Consider the following 16,789-nt stretch of genomic DNA (forward strand, 5'->3'; position numbering starts at 1 on the left):
ACACTATCAACAAAAAGTCTGGACTCACATCATTGTATTTGTGTTTGTCATCACTTAAAGACATTTTCATTTAAAGACTTTTTCATGTTTTTTCTTTTTTTCTTAAGCCTGTCATATGTGTATTATGTGTAAAATAAAAATATGTAATAAGCTCATACCAAAGTGTTTTGCATTGACTGAACATTCATGAAGTCACTGACAACCAGAGCGAGGAGGTATGATGACATTCTCGGCGTGGGTTCAAACCTGGTGATGGTGACAGCAGTGCCATCAACTGTGGTGTTCACTGTTTCTAAAAGATAAACAGCAGAAACCACAGTCCAGATTATAACACAGTGTACAGTGCTGTTAATAACAGCACTAACAAATTCATTAGACAAAGAAGCACATCTTAAGTTTGCTCTGGATAAGAGCATACTATCAACAGAAAAGGTCACAAAACTTGGTGTGACTGTCTCTTTTGTGACTGTCTCTGGTGTGACTGTCTCTGGTTTAACAGTTTCTACTGTGACTGCTTTTGGTTTGGTGTGACTGTGTGGCATAACTGTCTCCAGTTGGTGATTTCTAGTGTAACTCTTTCTGGTATGACTGTTTCTGATGTAATTGTGTGACTTTCTGGTGTTACTGTCTCTGGTGTAACTGTCTCTGGATTGTCTGGTTTAAATGTCTCTGGTAGAACTGTTTTTGTTGCAACTATTTTTTGGTGTAACTGTCTCTGGTGTGACTGTCTCTGATGTCACTGTTTTTGTTGTGACTGTTTCTGGTGTAACTGTCTCTGATGTGACTTATTTTGTTGGAAATGTTTTTGGTGCAACTGTTTCTGGTGTATCTGTCTGTGGTGTGACTTTTTCTGGTGTAACTGTCTCTGGTGTGAATGTTTCTGGTGTAACTGTTTCTGCTGTAACTGTCTCTAGTGTAACTGTCTCTGGTGTAACTGTCTCTGGTGTGAATGTTTCTGGTGTAACTGTTTCTGCTGTAACTGTCTCTAGTGTAACTGTCTCTGGTGTAACTGTCTCTGATGTGACTGTTTTTGTTGTGACGGTTTCTGGTGTAACTGTCTCTGATGTCACTGTTTTTGTTGTGACTGTTTCTGCTGTAACCGTCTCTGGTGTAACTGTTCCTGGTGTAACTGTCTCTGGTGTGACTGTCTCCAGTGTAACTGTCTCTGATGTGACTTATTTTGTTGTGACTGTTCCTGTTGTAACTGTCTCTGGTGTGACTGTCTCCAGTGTAACTGTCTCTGATGTGACTTATTTTGTTATGACTGTTCCTGGTGTAACTGTCTCTGGTGTGACTTTTTGTTGTGACTGTTTCTGGTGTGACTGTCTCTGATGTCACTGTTTTTGTTGTGACTGTTTCTGCTGTAACCGTCTCTGGTGTAACTGTTCCTGGTGTAACTGTCTCTGGTGTGACTGTCTCCAGTGTAACTGTCTCTGATGTGACTTATTTTGTTGTGACTGTTCCTGGTGTAACTGTCTCTGGTGTGACTGTCTCCAGTGTAACTGTCTCTGATGTGACTTATTTTGTTGTGACTGTTCCTGTTGTAACTGTCTCTGGTGTGACTGTCTCCAGTGTAACTGTCTCTGATGTGACTTATTTTGTTATGACTGTTCCTGGTGTAACTGTCTCTGGTGTGACTTTTTGTTGTGACTGTTTCTGGTGTGACTGTCTCTGATGTCACTGTTTTTGTTGTGACTGTTTCTGCTGTAACCGTCTCTGGTGTAACTGTTCCTGGTGTAACTGTCTCTGGTGTGACTGTCTCCAGTGTAACTGTCTCTGATGTGACTTATTTTGTTGTGACTGTTCCTGGTGTAACTGTCTCTGGTGTGACTGTCTCCAGTGTAACTGTCTCTGATGTGACTTATTTTGTTATGACTGTTCCTGGTGTAACTGTCTCTGGTGTGACTTTTTGTTGTGACTGTTTCTGGTGTGACTGGTTTGACTGTTTCTCATTAACTGTATGTGGTATGACTGCTTCTTTTGTTATTGCTTCTATGGTGACCTTTTGTGCCATTATTGTCTCTGTTGTGATTCTCTCTTGTTTGACATTTTCTAGTGTGTGAATATTTTTGGTTTAATTGCCTCTAGTTTCACTGTCTCTGGTGTGACTTTCATTGGGATGACTATCTCTGGTCAGTGCCTTTGCAGTGACTGTATCTGGTTTGACAGTTTCTAGTGGAGAAATTTCTCATCAAACTATCTCTCTGGTGTGACTGCTCTGTGCCAGCTGTCACAGATATAACTTTCAAAGCAGACAGCATCTGTCATGACTGTCTCTGGTGTGACTGTCTTTTATTTTATTGTCTCTGATTTCAGTGTTTCTGACTGTCTCTGGTGTAACTGTGCCTGTAAATATTCTTGCCACCACTGACCAATTTCTATTCCGTTGGAGAGAGCGACCGTTCCTCGCTCATGCAGGACAGTGATGTGGAAGACAGCTTTCATAGCAGGTTCATCGAAGCAAGGGAAGGTTTTACGGGCGTAGGTTGGGTGCATTTGACTGGTGGCTACGACCCTGTTAGCGAGGAAAACAGATTTGTTCTTTCAGTTTTCAACCTCTAAGGACTGTATATTCACCCATATACTAATTCCTCTCTGTAAGGGAGGAGGTACAAGGTAGATGTTTGGAATAAAGTGGCTTTTGAACTGCTGTTAGAAATTTTAAAGTAATTCCAACTCGCTTTGCTACAGATGCAGCAGTGGAGGAATTCTCAGCTGAACTCGCTACCAGATTTTATTCTACTCACCTTTTAATTACACATTTTACACCTCTGACTAAAGGTTACAAAAGACTTATGCAAACATGTTAATTGCTCTCCCGACCTTCACATATTCAGCAGTAACATAAACCACACGGTTTATATAAACCCACAACAACACTACTTGTTTAAAGTTTGGGGACACCTCGTCTTCTTTTAGCAGCTCTATGCTAATGCTTTGCATATGATGAGCAGGTCTTGCTTTAATAAGGATTTGACCGTTTTCTTTTCTAAACTATTGCTAAAAGCACATATTGAAACCCTTTTGGTCCAAAGGTGGTTTAAACACCTGAAGGGTTTGAGTGCTGATGAATTACTACATGATGAATTACTTGTGATGAATTAACATCACAAACAATGGTTTAGCTTTTGGATTTGATCTCTCCACAGCTTCTATCCTCAGGCTATATATTCATATCTCTATGCTTTAAACAGTTGCAAAAGCATTTTGTTGCTCACATTGCAATGCAGACAACAACGGTATCCACTGCATATATCATGCTATAATCCTTCTGAATAAGGTTTCACCTTTTTACAGAGATTTCACCTCTGTAGTCAGTGCACCCATGCACTTAAAGATATTGCAAATACACCAATTAGGTGTATGCATGGCCATGAATTAGTAAGGCATGGGAATGGGATTATGCCTTACAAAGTCATGGCCACACATTAGGATCTCGTTCCCACACTTCATTGTTAGAAATAAAGGTACTATGCAGGTACATGATTCGTTCATCAGCGTACAAACAGTGTAAATGTACCCTCAAAGGTGCAACTGTCCAAAGTCCAACTGTGTACCTTAAATAAGTTCTTCCTAGTGGAAAAGTAGTTGTATATTTTTAAAAACTAATGTTTTAAAACAGAACAGTAGAATAAAAGCCTGGAGGCGAGGCAGGGGGTGTGGAGTCAGTACAACTTCGAAAATATCCTTTCAGTGGATTATGGTTCAGTTATGTTCCCTGACTAAAGGTATTGAGATGTACCCCTGAGGGTACCACGACAGTGACAAAAAGTTGGATGTAAATGCCAAAGTTTGGCACCCTTTCAGTTTGTAAAGTCCTAGAATTTAATTTGCTAGAGTCTGTTTAAGGAGATCAATAATTGTCAAAAGGAATCGTCAGTTGATGACAGCTCTGGAATTGATTGAATTCAGAACCTTTAGTCAACTGTATCTGCACACTGTGGAATTAGACTTCTGCATTTAACCCATCTGTGCAGTGAAACACCCACATGTATGCACACTAGAGGGAAGTGAGCACACTTGCCCGGAGCAGTGGGCAGCCCTATCCATGGCACCCGGGGAGCAATTGGGGGGGGCAAAAGTGTGGACCATCTAGGGGTCCCTGAGGACTGGTTTGAGAGCCACTACTTTAGGAAACCCTTACTCTAAATGAGATGTGTGAGTGAAGAACCTTATCAAGGCTTAAGGAACCTCATAATGTAAAGGTTCTTTACATCTGAGAGATTTAAAACCAGCAGTGAAGAACAGCTGTAAAACTTACTTCTCCTGTCCATCCTCCTGGTATACACTTCTGTAAAATCCACTTAGGTCATCAGCAAGCTCCCCCAAGAACTCAGTGAAGAGCTCGTAGGATTCTCCCACCTTCAAGTTGTCGTTTAGCTGAATTACAAGATACTGAGTGGTCACCTGCATCCAGTGGGTCTTTATGGTTGGTGCAGGTGTGCTGCCGAGTGCGGTCAGAGTGGGGGCTGTAGTCAGGTTCAGCTTGTTGGAGTGAATGAGGATCATGTCGGTTTCCTTCATGCACTTGAAGACCACACTGGAGTTTCCAGTGAAGATGTAGATGCCGCGGTTGTCAGGTTTGAGCCGTGGCCACAACGTGACATCGTAGGTGTCTGGAAGAAGAGTATCAGGGAGACGGTAGCTGTCCCAAGCCTCATTGGATGGTGCAGTTGTTGGTGCAGCTGTTGTAGTGGTTGTTGTCATGGTCGTTCCTTCAGTTGGTTTCACCTCATTGTTTTTGGCTTTCTCCTGAGAGTAGAGCACAGACAGAGTGATGATGGTGGCCACTGCTGCAGCCCCCACCATGATTCCAACCACCCCAACAGTCTTGCTGATGTAGAAACCTTTCGCCATGCTGGACAAGGACTGGACAGGAATAGCATGAGCAGCTGGAGAAGGTATCTGCCCAGCTTTTTATTCAGGCCCAGTGCGGATTCTCCACCCACCAACTTTAATAACTCATCCATTAGCACAGACTGACCCCAGTTCCAGAGGGCAGCTGGCGCTCTCTCACCCACTCCGTAAGACAGAGTGGAGGAGCTACTCTTCTGGGAAGGCTCTAGATGTTGAACATTGCTGTGAGGGTTTGTCTGAGCATTAGTGAGGTCAAGTACTGATGTTGGTCAGTTCTGCATCACTAACTCATCCCAAAGGTACTGGATTGAGCTCCATCACTCCAGAGAACACAGTTCCACTGCTCCACAGCCTAGTACTGGGGTGCTCTAGCCCATGCTTGGTTTTGGGCATGGTGACTTTAGGCTCATGTGCATCTGCACTGAAGTGTCCACTTTTATTGGTCAGTTTTTTTGTGCAAAGATTAGACAAGCTGTGTACACACTGCAATGAATTTAGATTCACACCATAAAGTAGTGGGTATCCATTAATGGTGGAGGGATACATGCAGGGCGCTGTGAGGCAAAATAGTCCCCAAAGAAAACGTATTATTCAAGATTTTCCACTATTTTCCATCATCAACATTCCAAACTCAGAAGACTCGAGTAGGTTCACTGTTGGTTCTGGATGGTAAATAAAATGTCTACATCTGTGTTGTAGTCATGGCGACTGTAACGGGGAGCGATGAGGAGGCGGATGCATGTGCTGAGAAAAGCAAGATTTATTCAGGGGAAATTCAGGGTCATGGTAAAAACACTCCAGGTTCAGGGAGCCAACATGGATATAAGGAGGGACGGACATAATAAGAAATTAACACAGGATGAACAGACTATAGAGGCTGGAAGAAACACCAAACCAAGCAATTCAAACCATACATCAAACATAAACCAAAGAGCACGGGCATACAATACATACTACAAAGACCAGCAAACACACAGGAAAAAACACAGGGCTTAAATACAACAGGAATAACACTGGTTCACAAGACACAGGTGGAAAATTAGGGGCGGAGTCAAGAAAAGGGGGCCAGACTGAGAAGGAATCGAAACGAAGAAGCACATGGACAAGACTGGGAGGTAAACCCAATCACATGGATGTCTGGGAGGGGCCAATCTTAACAGCAACCCCTGGTTCCTATCACCACCACTGTAAAGACATCTGAACCATTTCATACCAAACCCTCTGAATCTCTCTGGTTACACCTCATACACTGAATTATGCAAAACATTTGAATAATCAGAGGAGCTCCACCTTAAAACCAAGCTGTGTTTTACCATTGTAGCCGTGTTTGAATTTGTCTGTGCGTCTTTAACAGGAAAGGCCAGCAGCACATGGTCCAGGGTCCTGTGACTGGTTATCAGCTGATCAATTATCAGCTTTTACTGTGACTCAGTATCAGCCCAAATAAACGCAGCCCATAAAAACTCCATAGCTATTGTAGCTTTATCTAACAGCTTTGGCCTTATCTAGTATTGCATAGCTGAGATACAGACGTCAGCAATCTAGACATCAGAATTACCAGGTAATCATTAGTATTTGGATGAACTTTTATTCTTCTTCATTTTATAATCAGGTTAATGAGTCACTCATTAACTTCTCTCCCACAATCATTGATCACTGATGTCATATTTTCATCAATTATGTATAAATAATATCATTCATCACCAGGAAATGATGCGCAGTATGAACCCTGATGAACAGCAGTGCCTGTGTTTGAGCTGCTTTTTATTTAGGTTTTGTTGAATAGCCAAAATTCCTGTAGCACATTCATCAAATATTTAATTTCCACTCCACTATTAATCATTTGCACTTTCTACCTCCACACTTAGCACCTAAACCCAGTTCTGAAAATGTCCAGAATTTAATTACACCACTTTCAATTAACCTCAGACCCAGAAACACCCAACAAATTCACTGTTTTCCTGAAAATTGCCTTAAAATGCTGACATTTTTCTGGTATGAGATCCTGTTTTAACATTTGTGTGGTAATGTGTACAAAAACACTCATAATTCATTTCTACATGACCGTTTTCTAACCTCTCTTTATGCCTTAGCATTAAACAGGCTGTTTTCACTCTACCTTTAAGACTGATTCATGATGGGTGGGGCCTAGTTTGAAAGAAGAACATCACACTATGCCTCCTAGATATGTCGCTGTCTTTAAATACAACCTTTATACTCATTAATGTTTGGTTACTTGCTTGGTTTAAGTCTTATTATGCTAACAGTCAGTGTAAATGGGGAGTTTTCCAAACAGAGAATGCAATATGGTGTCCCATAAGGCTCTATTTTAGGCTCACTGTTTTTCTTTATTTGCAGCCTCCAGGACTCAATTCTTTAACTCAGTGTTTCTTTTTACTTTTGTGCTGATGAAACAGTATGTTATACCTGTCTGCTGAGCCAGATACAGTTACACATAATGAAGATTGTGTACTTCTTCCCACAAAACTCAGATAAAACCAAAATGTTGCTGTTGGGTCCTGTGCCTGATCAAATTAAAGCTGTAGACTTTTTCCTTGACATTAAAGTTTTTTCAAAGACCTTGGTGTAATCCTACACTCTAAGAAAAGATATAATAATATGGTTATATTTAGAACCATGAGTTCTATGTAGAACCATTTGCATGCTTAAATTGTTGTCTGCATGGTAAAATGGTTCTTCAGACTAATCGAGAAGTTCACGTTTTTTGAAAATCATTCTATATAGCACCAAAATGTATTCTTCTATACTTTAAGATGGCAAGCTTGTAACAGTAGAAGTACAATTTTTGGTACTATACATAACAATTTTCAAAAAAGGTTTAATACAGAACCATATATAACCATTTAAGCATGTAAATGGTTCTGAAGGTTCATGGTTCTATACTAAATACACTTGAAGAACCATCTTTTTAAAGAGTACCCATATGGAAAAAATGTATTCCAAACTTATTTAAATATATTTTATATATTTTATATATTATATATTATAATAAAGATTACAGATGTATCTAAACAGTACTGACTTCTGTGATCTGCACTGTACTTTACATTAACGGCATATGTCTGCAGTGAGACTCTCACACACAATTTATTTCACATAAACTAGACAATACCTACACCACTCACTTCTGTACTGTTAAAGGTTCATTTGATCATATTTAAAATGAAGATACTGGAACACAAATTAATTTCTAAAGGTACCAGACAGTGTGGCAGGTCAGTCTTAGTCTCCCCACTGGGGTCCCATCCTGGGGTCAGACCCAGTGCCACCACTAGTTGGGAACAGAGAGCCACCTCTAGGTAATTAGAGACAACCGGCTGCACCTGTGTTTGGCTCTATATAAAAGTGGCTCTCGTTGCTCGCTGCTCAGTCTTGAGTTTGTGTAGCATGTATACGCACCTCTTGGTCAAGCCTGTATTTGGGTATTTGCTCGCAAGTCTCTCAGAGCTTACTTCTGATCCCTCTAAGCCTTGCTTTTGAGTCATTTGTAACAACAGCATAAGTATTTAGAAAAAGAGAACTTAATAAATAAAAGAAGACACAGGGAATCGTGTCAAACCTAATAGGAATCATGTTATTCCTCCTTTTTCCCTCCCTTTCTTGAGCCTTTGGCTAGCCCTACTTTCAGTTATGTTTTTTGAGTGGTTGTGTAGCCGAGTTGGCTGCACACCAGTCAGTTACCCTCTAGGCCACAGTTTACATGGGGTGTTTTTTGGTTTCTCCTCTTTGGAGTAGTTTTAGTTAAGGCCTCTCTCTGGAATCTGAGCCAGCATTTCTAGTCTTTTAGTTACACTATTCATTTTGTGTTTTTTACTGCCAGTTGTCCTTCACACTTGGCTCCTCCCACTCCCCCATGTGCTCGTGTTGTGTTTTCTTCCTGGTAGTCCATGTGCTTTTTTGTTTTGGTTTTCAGAATCCTGCCCCCTTGTTTCCTGACTCTGCTCCTGAATGTTTCCCACCTGTCCCTCGTTATCCTGGTGTGTATTTAAGCCTTGTGTTTGCCCTGGTCTGTCTTTGAACTTGAACTTGAACTTTGAACTTGGTCTTTGTACTGTCTGCTTGTGTTGGATGTATTGTATTGTATTGTATTGTATTCTCATAGTATTTGGTTCTTGTTTGAGGTTTTGTGCGCATTTTGTTATGTCTGTCCCTCCTGCTCTTATCAGTAATCTGCCATTATCAGTAAACACGGCATAAATTTCCACTGTTATGCAGATGACACCCAGTTATATATATCAAGTAAACCGGATGATAAGATTAAACTTGGCAAGATTGAGGACTGTATAAAAGACATAAAAGATTGGATGTCAAATAATTTTCTGTTACTTAACTCAGATAAAACAGAGGTCCTGCTTCTTGGTCCAAAATTAGCCAGACACAGACTGTCTAACTCAACACTAAAACTTAACAATCTCTCAGTTTCATCAAGCCTATCTGTTAAAAATCTTGGTGTCATGATAGACGCTGATCTCTCCTTCGACAAACATATAACTAATATCACTAGAACAGCCTTCCTGCATCTCCGCAATATCGCTAAATTAAGAAATTCATTATCTCTACAGGATGCAGAAAAGCTAGTTCATGCATTTATCACTTCAAGGCTAGATTATTGTAATGCCCTGCTGTCTGGATGTCACAGCAAAAGCCTTAACAAGCTTCAGCTAGTCCAGAACGCTGCAGCCAGAGTCCTCACAAGAACTAGGAAGTTTGACCATATTAGTCCAGTTTTATCAGCCCTGCACTGGTTACCAGTTAAATTTCGCATTGATTATAAAATTCTATTACTGACTTATAAAGCTCTAAACGGGCTCGCCCCTCAGTACCTGAGTGAGCTCCTCTCCCACTATGAACCATCACGCCTACTTAGATCACAAGGTGCTGGCTTACTACTGGTACCTAGAATAAATAAAGTTACATCAGGGGGGAGAGCTTTCTCATACAAAGCCCCCCAGCTCTGGAATAATCTTCCTGCCAATGTTCGGGAATCAGACACAGCCTCAATCTTTAAGTCTAGGCTAAAAACTTATTTGTACAGTCAAGCATTTGGTGACTAGTCTTCCCTGTCAGGTCTAGACCTGCTGGAGTCTACACTGCTCTGTTTTACTGTAATCTGTGGTCAGCCACTCTTTACAGTACTAACTCTGTTTTTTCTTCTCCTTTCTCTGCCGAGCTGATCAGCTGCCCATCCTGTGCGCCTGATGCTGTTGCCTCTACTGCCTTGATTGGTGCCGCTGCTCACCAGCCTTCTGGACCGGTTTGACCACCACTGAGCTTCTTGCTGTACAGCGCTGTGCAGTCCTCACCCTCAGATCTCTCTCTTTCTTTTCCCACTTTACTATAATACTTCTTACTAATAATGTTCGCTGTCCGGTGTCGACCATAGGAGGATGGGTTCCCCTTCTGAGTCTTGGTTCCTCTCAAGGTTTCTTCCTCTTATAGGGAGTTTTTCCTTGCCACCGTCGCCGCTGGCTTGCTCATGGGGGCTCGGACCCGGATTTTCTTTCTTCTTTTCTCTTCTCTCTGTAATGCTGATTGTTCTGTAAAGCTGCTTTGTGACAACACCTGTTGTAAAAAGCGCTATCTAAATAAATTTTGCTTGCTTGCTTGCTTGCTCTCCATATCAGCTGTTTGAACCTGGACCATTTTGACTATGACCCTGGATTTGCCCAAAATAAAACTCTCATATGTCAGAGTATGTGTCCACCTCCTCGCTCCCCATTACACCCTTGTTCTCTACCATTGAGGCCCCCTTTTGCCACAGCAGGTGGTTCAACCAGTAACTCTTTGGCCTCCGATACCTGGAGGCATGTGTTCAACTCCACCTCTGGGCAAACTCACAATAAAGTGTATTAGACAAGGATTTTGGTTATTTTCATATTATATTTCATATTTGGCTTCATTTTCAAATGTATGTGAATAATACATTCTCATGCATTTATGTTTGTATGGTAAGTGTAATATTTCCCCATACATTTAAAAATAAATGTATTTCAAAATATAATTGGCTAATATGGCAATCTATTCTGAAATACATTACAGTACAAATACAGTGTTTCAGCCTGGACTGCAATGCATTACTGCCTTCTAGTCCTCGGAAGTGTATTTGGTTGGAAATGAGATGCATACCCTGGAAATAGTTTCTGGTTTACCTTTGTTCTTCTGTCTTTAAAGACAGTCTGTGTATTTTGCATTATTGCAACAAAGTGAAGAGTAGAGGATGTTTATGAGGAAAGTATGTTTTATGTACTAAGATGTGTCCCATAACATGCTTATATATGTATTTCCATGTGTGGATGGTTTTAGCCCACAGTGTTATGGTGGAGCTGTCGGGTAGAAGGAGAAGAGGTAGACCTCAGAGAAGGTTTATGGATGTAGTGAAGGTGGACATGCAGATGGTTGGTGTAAAAGTAGAGGAGGCAGTGGATAGGGCAAGATGGAGGCAGATGATCCGCTGTGGCGACCCCTAAAGGGGGCAGCCGAAAGAAGAAGAAGAACAACAACAACAGACAACTGTTACATTATTGTGCCTTTTGCTTCATCATCACTCAAAGCAAGAGAGGATTTTACACATGGTTTCTTTTACAAGGACAGTAAGCCAGCCTTCTTTTCATTAATCTCTCCATCATAAATACTATTAAACCTGAACTCACTTGCATTTCATACACAGATGGTCAGCAAGAATTTAGGACAAGGTTTCCGCTAAAAGAGACTCAAATGAGTCCAAACTACAGACACAACAACACGAAACACTTCAGAAATACAATATGTGGAGAACATATTTAGTGTAAGTGCACCTGATCTCTCTGATCTCTCTTCTCTCTACCCCAGTCTCACCTACCTTCACCTTCTTAAAGAAACAGGACCCTAAACTCGAAATGTAAGTTTAGAAAAAATGGAAATTAAGACGCATTCAGAATCATATAAAAGCAGTAACACACGATTTACTACATACTACAAACTGTGAGAGTACTACATCAACTACAGCCACTCTTATGTAAAGAAAAACAAGTTTAAATGTTATGAGCCCTTTAACAAAAGAACACTAAGTGTTTTAATGTTTGAAGCTTAAATGAATATTATCTTAAAACCCTGCTATAAAAGTGATTTGTTTGCACAATCAGGTTATAAAATTTTACAGTATCTGCAGGTCCTCCTGCTGTGAGGCTGAGGTGATGCGGTGCTCTGGGTTCAGGCTGCTTCTGCTCTGAACCAGTCCCTGATCTCTCTCTGGTTCTCGGAGACCCACTTCATGTTGGCTCTGGTCTTCTCGATGGCCTGATCCAGAGCCGAGCTCGCCGAGCCGAAGCCCACATCGGCGTTCTGCTCCTTAAACTGCAGCAGCTTCATCACCAGCAGAAATACAAACGCAAATATATGACATTAATATGACCGATAATGTTAATATAAGCAGATCCTTCCCTCAGTTCTGTTCCATTTCGGAGCTGGATGAAGTCATTTATCTTCTGTGGCACGGCTGAAGCTACTCGAGTAGTTAATTTAAAGAGATTTGCCAACAATATTGTGATATTTTCCCCATCAGACTTGCCATACAGCAAGTTACAGAAAGCACTGCAGTATGTAGTCTTGATCTACATCATTAATGTCAAGCCTCTCAGAGACAGGCTATGTAGGCTACAAGAAGCTATATTCAGGCAAAAAAATACATTATATAATATTATACTTTTATTCAATTATGTCATTTTTACAGAATAGAAATAATATAATTTATATTGTATTTAGTATATTATTATACTATATTCAGTGCATTTCTGGACATTTTTACATTTAGACAGAGAAAGAACTTGACCCTGAAAGGAAATTGCAGTGTTATAGTAGCGAGATTAATAATTGCACATAAACTTCCAAATATTAGGAATTAGAAATAAAAATACATGTAGATTAGGTAGAAATAAAAAATAGACTTATGTTAAAGTATAAGTGAGTTGCATATTTGCAGCGCCTATAAGACGGATTAGTTGCATTTACAGTACTGTGTGAAAGTTTTAGGCATCTAAGCTCATTTTTAAACAGTTTAACTCAGCAGTGAGTTTATCACAATACACATTAGAATAAAGTCGTATTCCTAATTTAAATAAACATAAAAACAATAAAAAGTAACAAGAATTTCTCAGGTCCATGTTTTTCCTTGACACCTTCACAGCCGCCACAGAGACTCGTTAATATCATCAATTACATCATGAGCTCAATTTACTGAGCACTGATTGGTCAAACCAGGAGCTGCTTTTTAACTACATATAATACTGGACTTCCTCGAGGAGAGGCTTGGAAATGGTTAAACAAACACACTAACATCCAGAACATCACTAGTTTATATATATATATATATATATATATATATACAAGCAGTCAGTTTTAAGTAGTTGTATGTTGTGAAATCTAGATTCAAACATTAAACTCAAGCAGATTATCTGTCAGTGAAATAAACAAGTCACGCTGGCTGAAAATGGGATTAAGAATGTTAGAATATCCTCACTACAGTCTCAAAATCAGAAATATTAGATATGTTGCCGACATTACAGGTGACTTTATTTGATAAGATATCATTTTCTGCAGCACAGTGGACTCGGCAGAGGATGATTTATTACTCATTAATAAATGTCCTCAGTCCACAGAAAGCAAGACACTAACAAACAGTCTTTTACTACACGAGAGGTCCACACACACCTGGTCAAGCTGACACTGAGTGGAAAACGCCCGTGTTACGCCGCTTATCAGCTTAGAGAGGGAAAATGACCCGACGCCGTACCTAGAACAAACACATCAGCACAGAATAGTTTATTACACACCGTCAATCAAAAAAAACAAAAAACAAATGAATGTACTCCCTCTGCAGGTTTTAGTTCACGATAAAGCAGCTCTGCTGATTCATTCTCTGTATTTATCCTCACACTCAATTTCAAGTTCACCTTCCTGGTATGAAAAGTAGCTTTTGTATAATAACTGACAGGTTTGAGTGCTGATGAGTGACATCCCAACAAGGGCGTGTCCTTTTGCCTTATTCCCACAGTAAGACTTCATCAGCTGTTCCTTAAGTTTTAAAATATAGCAAGATCTGGAAAGCATTCCATATGATACAGTGGGGTCCGAAAGCCTGAGAGTAAAAATGTTGCAATTTAATACAGTTTTTCATTATAAACTATACGGTCAACACCAACATTTGAGTGAAAAGTAGAATACTTGATAAAATATTTGAATGTATTTCAGAATTTTTTAAGTACTTGGTGGTGTATCCCTTTTTGACAGTGTGCACTGGAGCTGATCAAATCAAATCAAATTTATTTGTAGCGCTGTTTACAACTGATGTTGTAATGATGATGATATAACTGATGCAGCTTCACAGAATTCCAGTAAAGATAAAGTTTTAACATGAATGTAAAACCCCCAGGTGAGCAAGTCAGGGGCGACAGTGGCAAGGAGAAACTCCCTCGGATCTGAGGAAGAAACCTTGGGAGGAACCAAGGCTCACAAGGGGGGACCCATCCTCCTCTGGTCAAACTACCTACAAAATTATTGACCCTGTACATCACACAGGTCTGCTGTTATGCTCATGTGTACTGATATAGTCATAGTATATATAATGTAAGCAATGATGATATTATTATTATTATTAGTAGTAGTAGTAGTAGTAGATAAAATATTTGAACATATTTCCAAATTTTTAAGTATTTGGTGGTGTATCCCTTTCTGACAGTGTGCACTGGAGCTGATGGGCAGATCAATCCATACAAATGTCTGAACACAAGCTTCAGTGGAAGACATTCAAAAACAAACCTGAGCTTTTTGTACGGTGACCTGAACAAAGACGACAAAGCAAACTGGAGACAGTTTTTATCTTTAAAAGTTCAAAAACTTTCTGTCCTTTATTTCCAGCTTTAAATGACAAAATCCCAGATTTTCAATGTGCTCTCAGGCCTTTTTGTACGGAGACCTGAACAGCAAAAAATGGTGTCTTGGCAAGAGAAATGATTTTAAATGTAGTCAACACACGTAATATTTCTCACTGTGAGAGTGTTGTAGCGTTATTATAAGACTATTTAACTTATTACTAGATTTAGTATCTTGGTTTTAGTGTTTTTAGGTCAAAGGATCTCACAGTATTGGCAGATCATTTTGACTTTTAACAATTTTCTGCTGTTTAAATGAAAAAATCCCAGATCTTCAATGTGCTCTGACTTATGGACCCCTCTGTGTGGTAGAAGCTGTCTGTCCCCAAACTTTTGAGGTGCCATGTCTGACCATAAAGCTCTGGTCAGTGAGGGACTCACTCAGTGAAAATGTATCTCCAGTTCAGGGTGATGAAATTCCACGCTAAACTCCGCCCCTCTACGTTCCCGGCGATCTGAACGATGACCGAGGTGGCGTCCTGTTTCCGAATCTTCATCGGGTCCAGAGTGAAGGTCAGATACCTGCATTAAAACAGGACATCCTGCAAACGTGTCTTTGTACTTTAGTGAAACTCATGCAAGGCAAACTGTCCTCCATCAATCAATTCCAAACCTTCAATTTTCAATACTTCATAAGATAACTAAATAATTAATTATGTAATTATTTAATAACATGTAAATCCAGCTCTGAGGGTTAAATGATGCTGAAAGCGACGTTCCTCCTGCTGACCTCTCTAAGAGTCCGGTATCTTTAGTGCAGGCCAGTGCTGACATCAGTTTATCCGCCTCACTAGCGATGCTGGCAGTCTGGAGCATCTCCCAGGCAAAGTCCCACTCTTTGGCGCCCCCTGCAGCCACAGCACTGCAATACACTGTGGACCTCAGGTTTGGGTGAATCCTGATGAAGAGAGCAGAGAAAAAACTGAAACCATAAACCAGGTGGGTGTTTCTAATAAAGTGGCCAGTTAGTGGAAGCACAAGGTGGCTGTTTCTAATAAAGCAGCCAGTCAGAAGAAGTACAAGGTTGGTGTTTCTAATAAAGCAGCCAGTTGGTGGAAGCACAAGGTAGGTGTTTCTAATAAAGTGGCCTATAGGCGTGTACAGTATAATACGTGGCTGGAACATCTTTGAACACAGGAAATAAAGCGTGGCAGATGCTGCTCACGGGTTCTGCTCTGGATGTTGCATCCACTGTGTGAACCATTCTGCAGTGAGGTTCTGGCAGCCGTCCACTCCGGTGCTGCAGGCCACCCTGATAGCGTTCACCTGATTATACCTGCACAGAGTCGTATACAAGAGCATCAGCAAATCAATTTTTTAAATACCCATTCGTTGAGGTGTTTTTCCCGTTTTCACCTGTGCTTCCCAGTGGCGCAGCAGTAACTCTTCAGCCTGGCCCTGACCCACCTCAACCCCAATGCACACAAACACTGAATTCACACTCCATCACCTCAATAAATTAATTTAAGACCCTTTCTCACGAGTTTTCCTCTCTGCGCTTTGGTCCACCTCCCTGTAACGCGTCTCTGTAACACGCAGTGGTTAAATCAGAAGGGAGATGTTTAGACTGAGCTAAACAACATCTGATTAGATGATGTTTGATCTTTCTTCCAGTACGAGCTTAAAGCTATTAGAGATAGTCTGTTTTCATCACTCAGTCTCTGACCACAGAACCATATTACATACTGATCTGTGTGTCCGTCAGGTACTTCCGTCCAGTCTGTGGTGATGTTCCTGAAGTGTTCGAAAAGCGGCGTAATTTGCTTCCTGAGATACGCCTGCAATCACAATTCACTGTTTATTATACAGAATCAGTGTTTAATGTCTTTCTGTTCACACATCTTGATTTTTTGAGCAAATGAAATGACCCAGTTCATCATTCACTCATAAAATCTTTTGTCACTTCTGTAAAAATAACTTTCCATCTCCAGGATGGGAACTTTGTAGAAGCAGGAAAAAGGGCTCTTAACATAACTAGTGGACATCCAAGCAATTGTGGGCAACGT

The 16,789-nt window shown here is 40.5% G+C and overlaps 2 protein-coding genes across 2 annotated transcripts in view; both read right to left on the minus strand.

Annotated features, from left to right (window-relative positions):
- The window catches only part of LOC108439072 (aminopeptidase Ey-like), a 28,569-nt gene extending 23,712 nt beyond the window's left edge, over positions 1 to 4,857 (minus strand). The window contains 3 exon segments of the mRNA XM_017717265.2: positions 159 to 292; positions 2,373 to 2,515; positions 4,262 to 4,857. Of these exon segments, the coding sequence (XP_017572754.2) occupies positions 159 to 292; positions 2,373 to 2,515; positions 4,262 to 4,857 (873 nt within the window).
- Positions 4,858 to 10,965: 6,108 nt separating this feature from the next.
- LOC108439071 (aminopeptidase Ey) overlaps positions 10,966 to 16,789 on the minus strand; it is a 20,308-nt gene continuing 14,484 nt past the window's right edge. The window contains exons 15-20 of the mRNA XM_017717264.2: positions 16,470 to 16,561; positions 15,949 to 16,059; positions 15,514 to 15,681; positions 15,165 to 15,305; positions 13,564 to 13,645; positions 10,966 to 12,219 (exon numbers count right to left, since the gene is read on the minus strand). Of these exons, the coding sequence (XP_017572753.1) occupies positions 12,067 to 12,219; positions 13,564 to 13,645; positions 15,165 to 15,305; positions 15,514 to 15,681; positions 15,949 to 16,059; positions 16,470 to 16,561 (747 nt within the window). The 3' untranslated portion in view covers positions 10,966 to 12,066. The remainder of the gene's footprint in view (positions 12,220 to 13,563; positions 13,646 to 15,164; positions 15,306 to 15,513; positions 15,682 to 15,948; positions 16,060 to 16,469; positions 16,562 to 16,789) is intronic.

The sequence above is a fragment of the Pygocentrus nattereri genome, chromosome 8 (genome assembly GCF_015220715.1).
Source record: "Pygocentrus nattereri isolate fPygNat1 chromosome 8, fPygNat1.pri, whole genome shotgun sequence".
In the NCBI taxonomy this organism is placed as follows: Eukaryota; Metazoa; Chordata; class Actinopteri; order Characiformes; family Serrasalmidae; genus Pygocentrus; species Pygocentrus nattereri.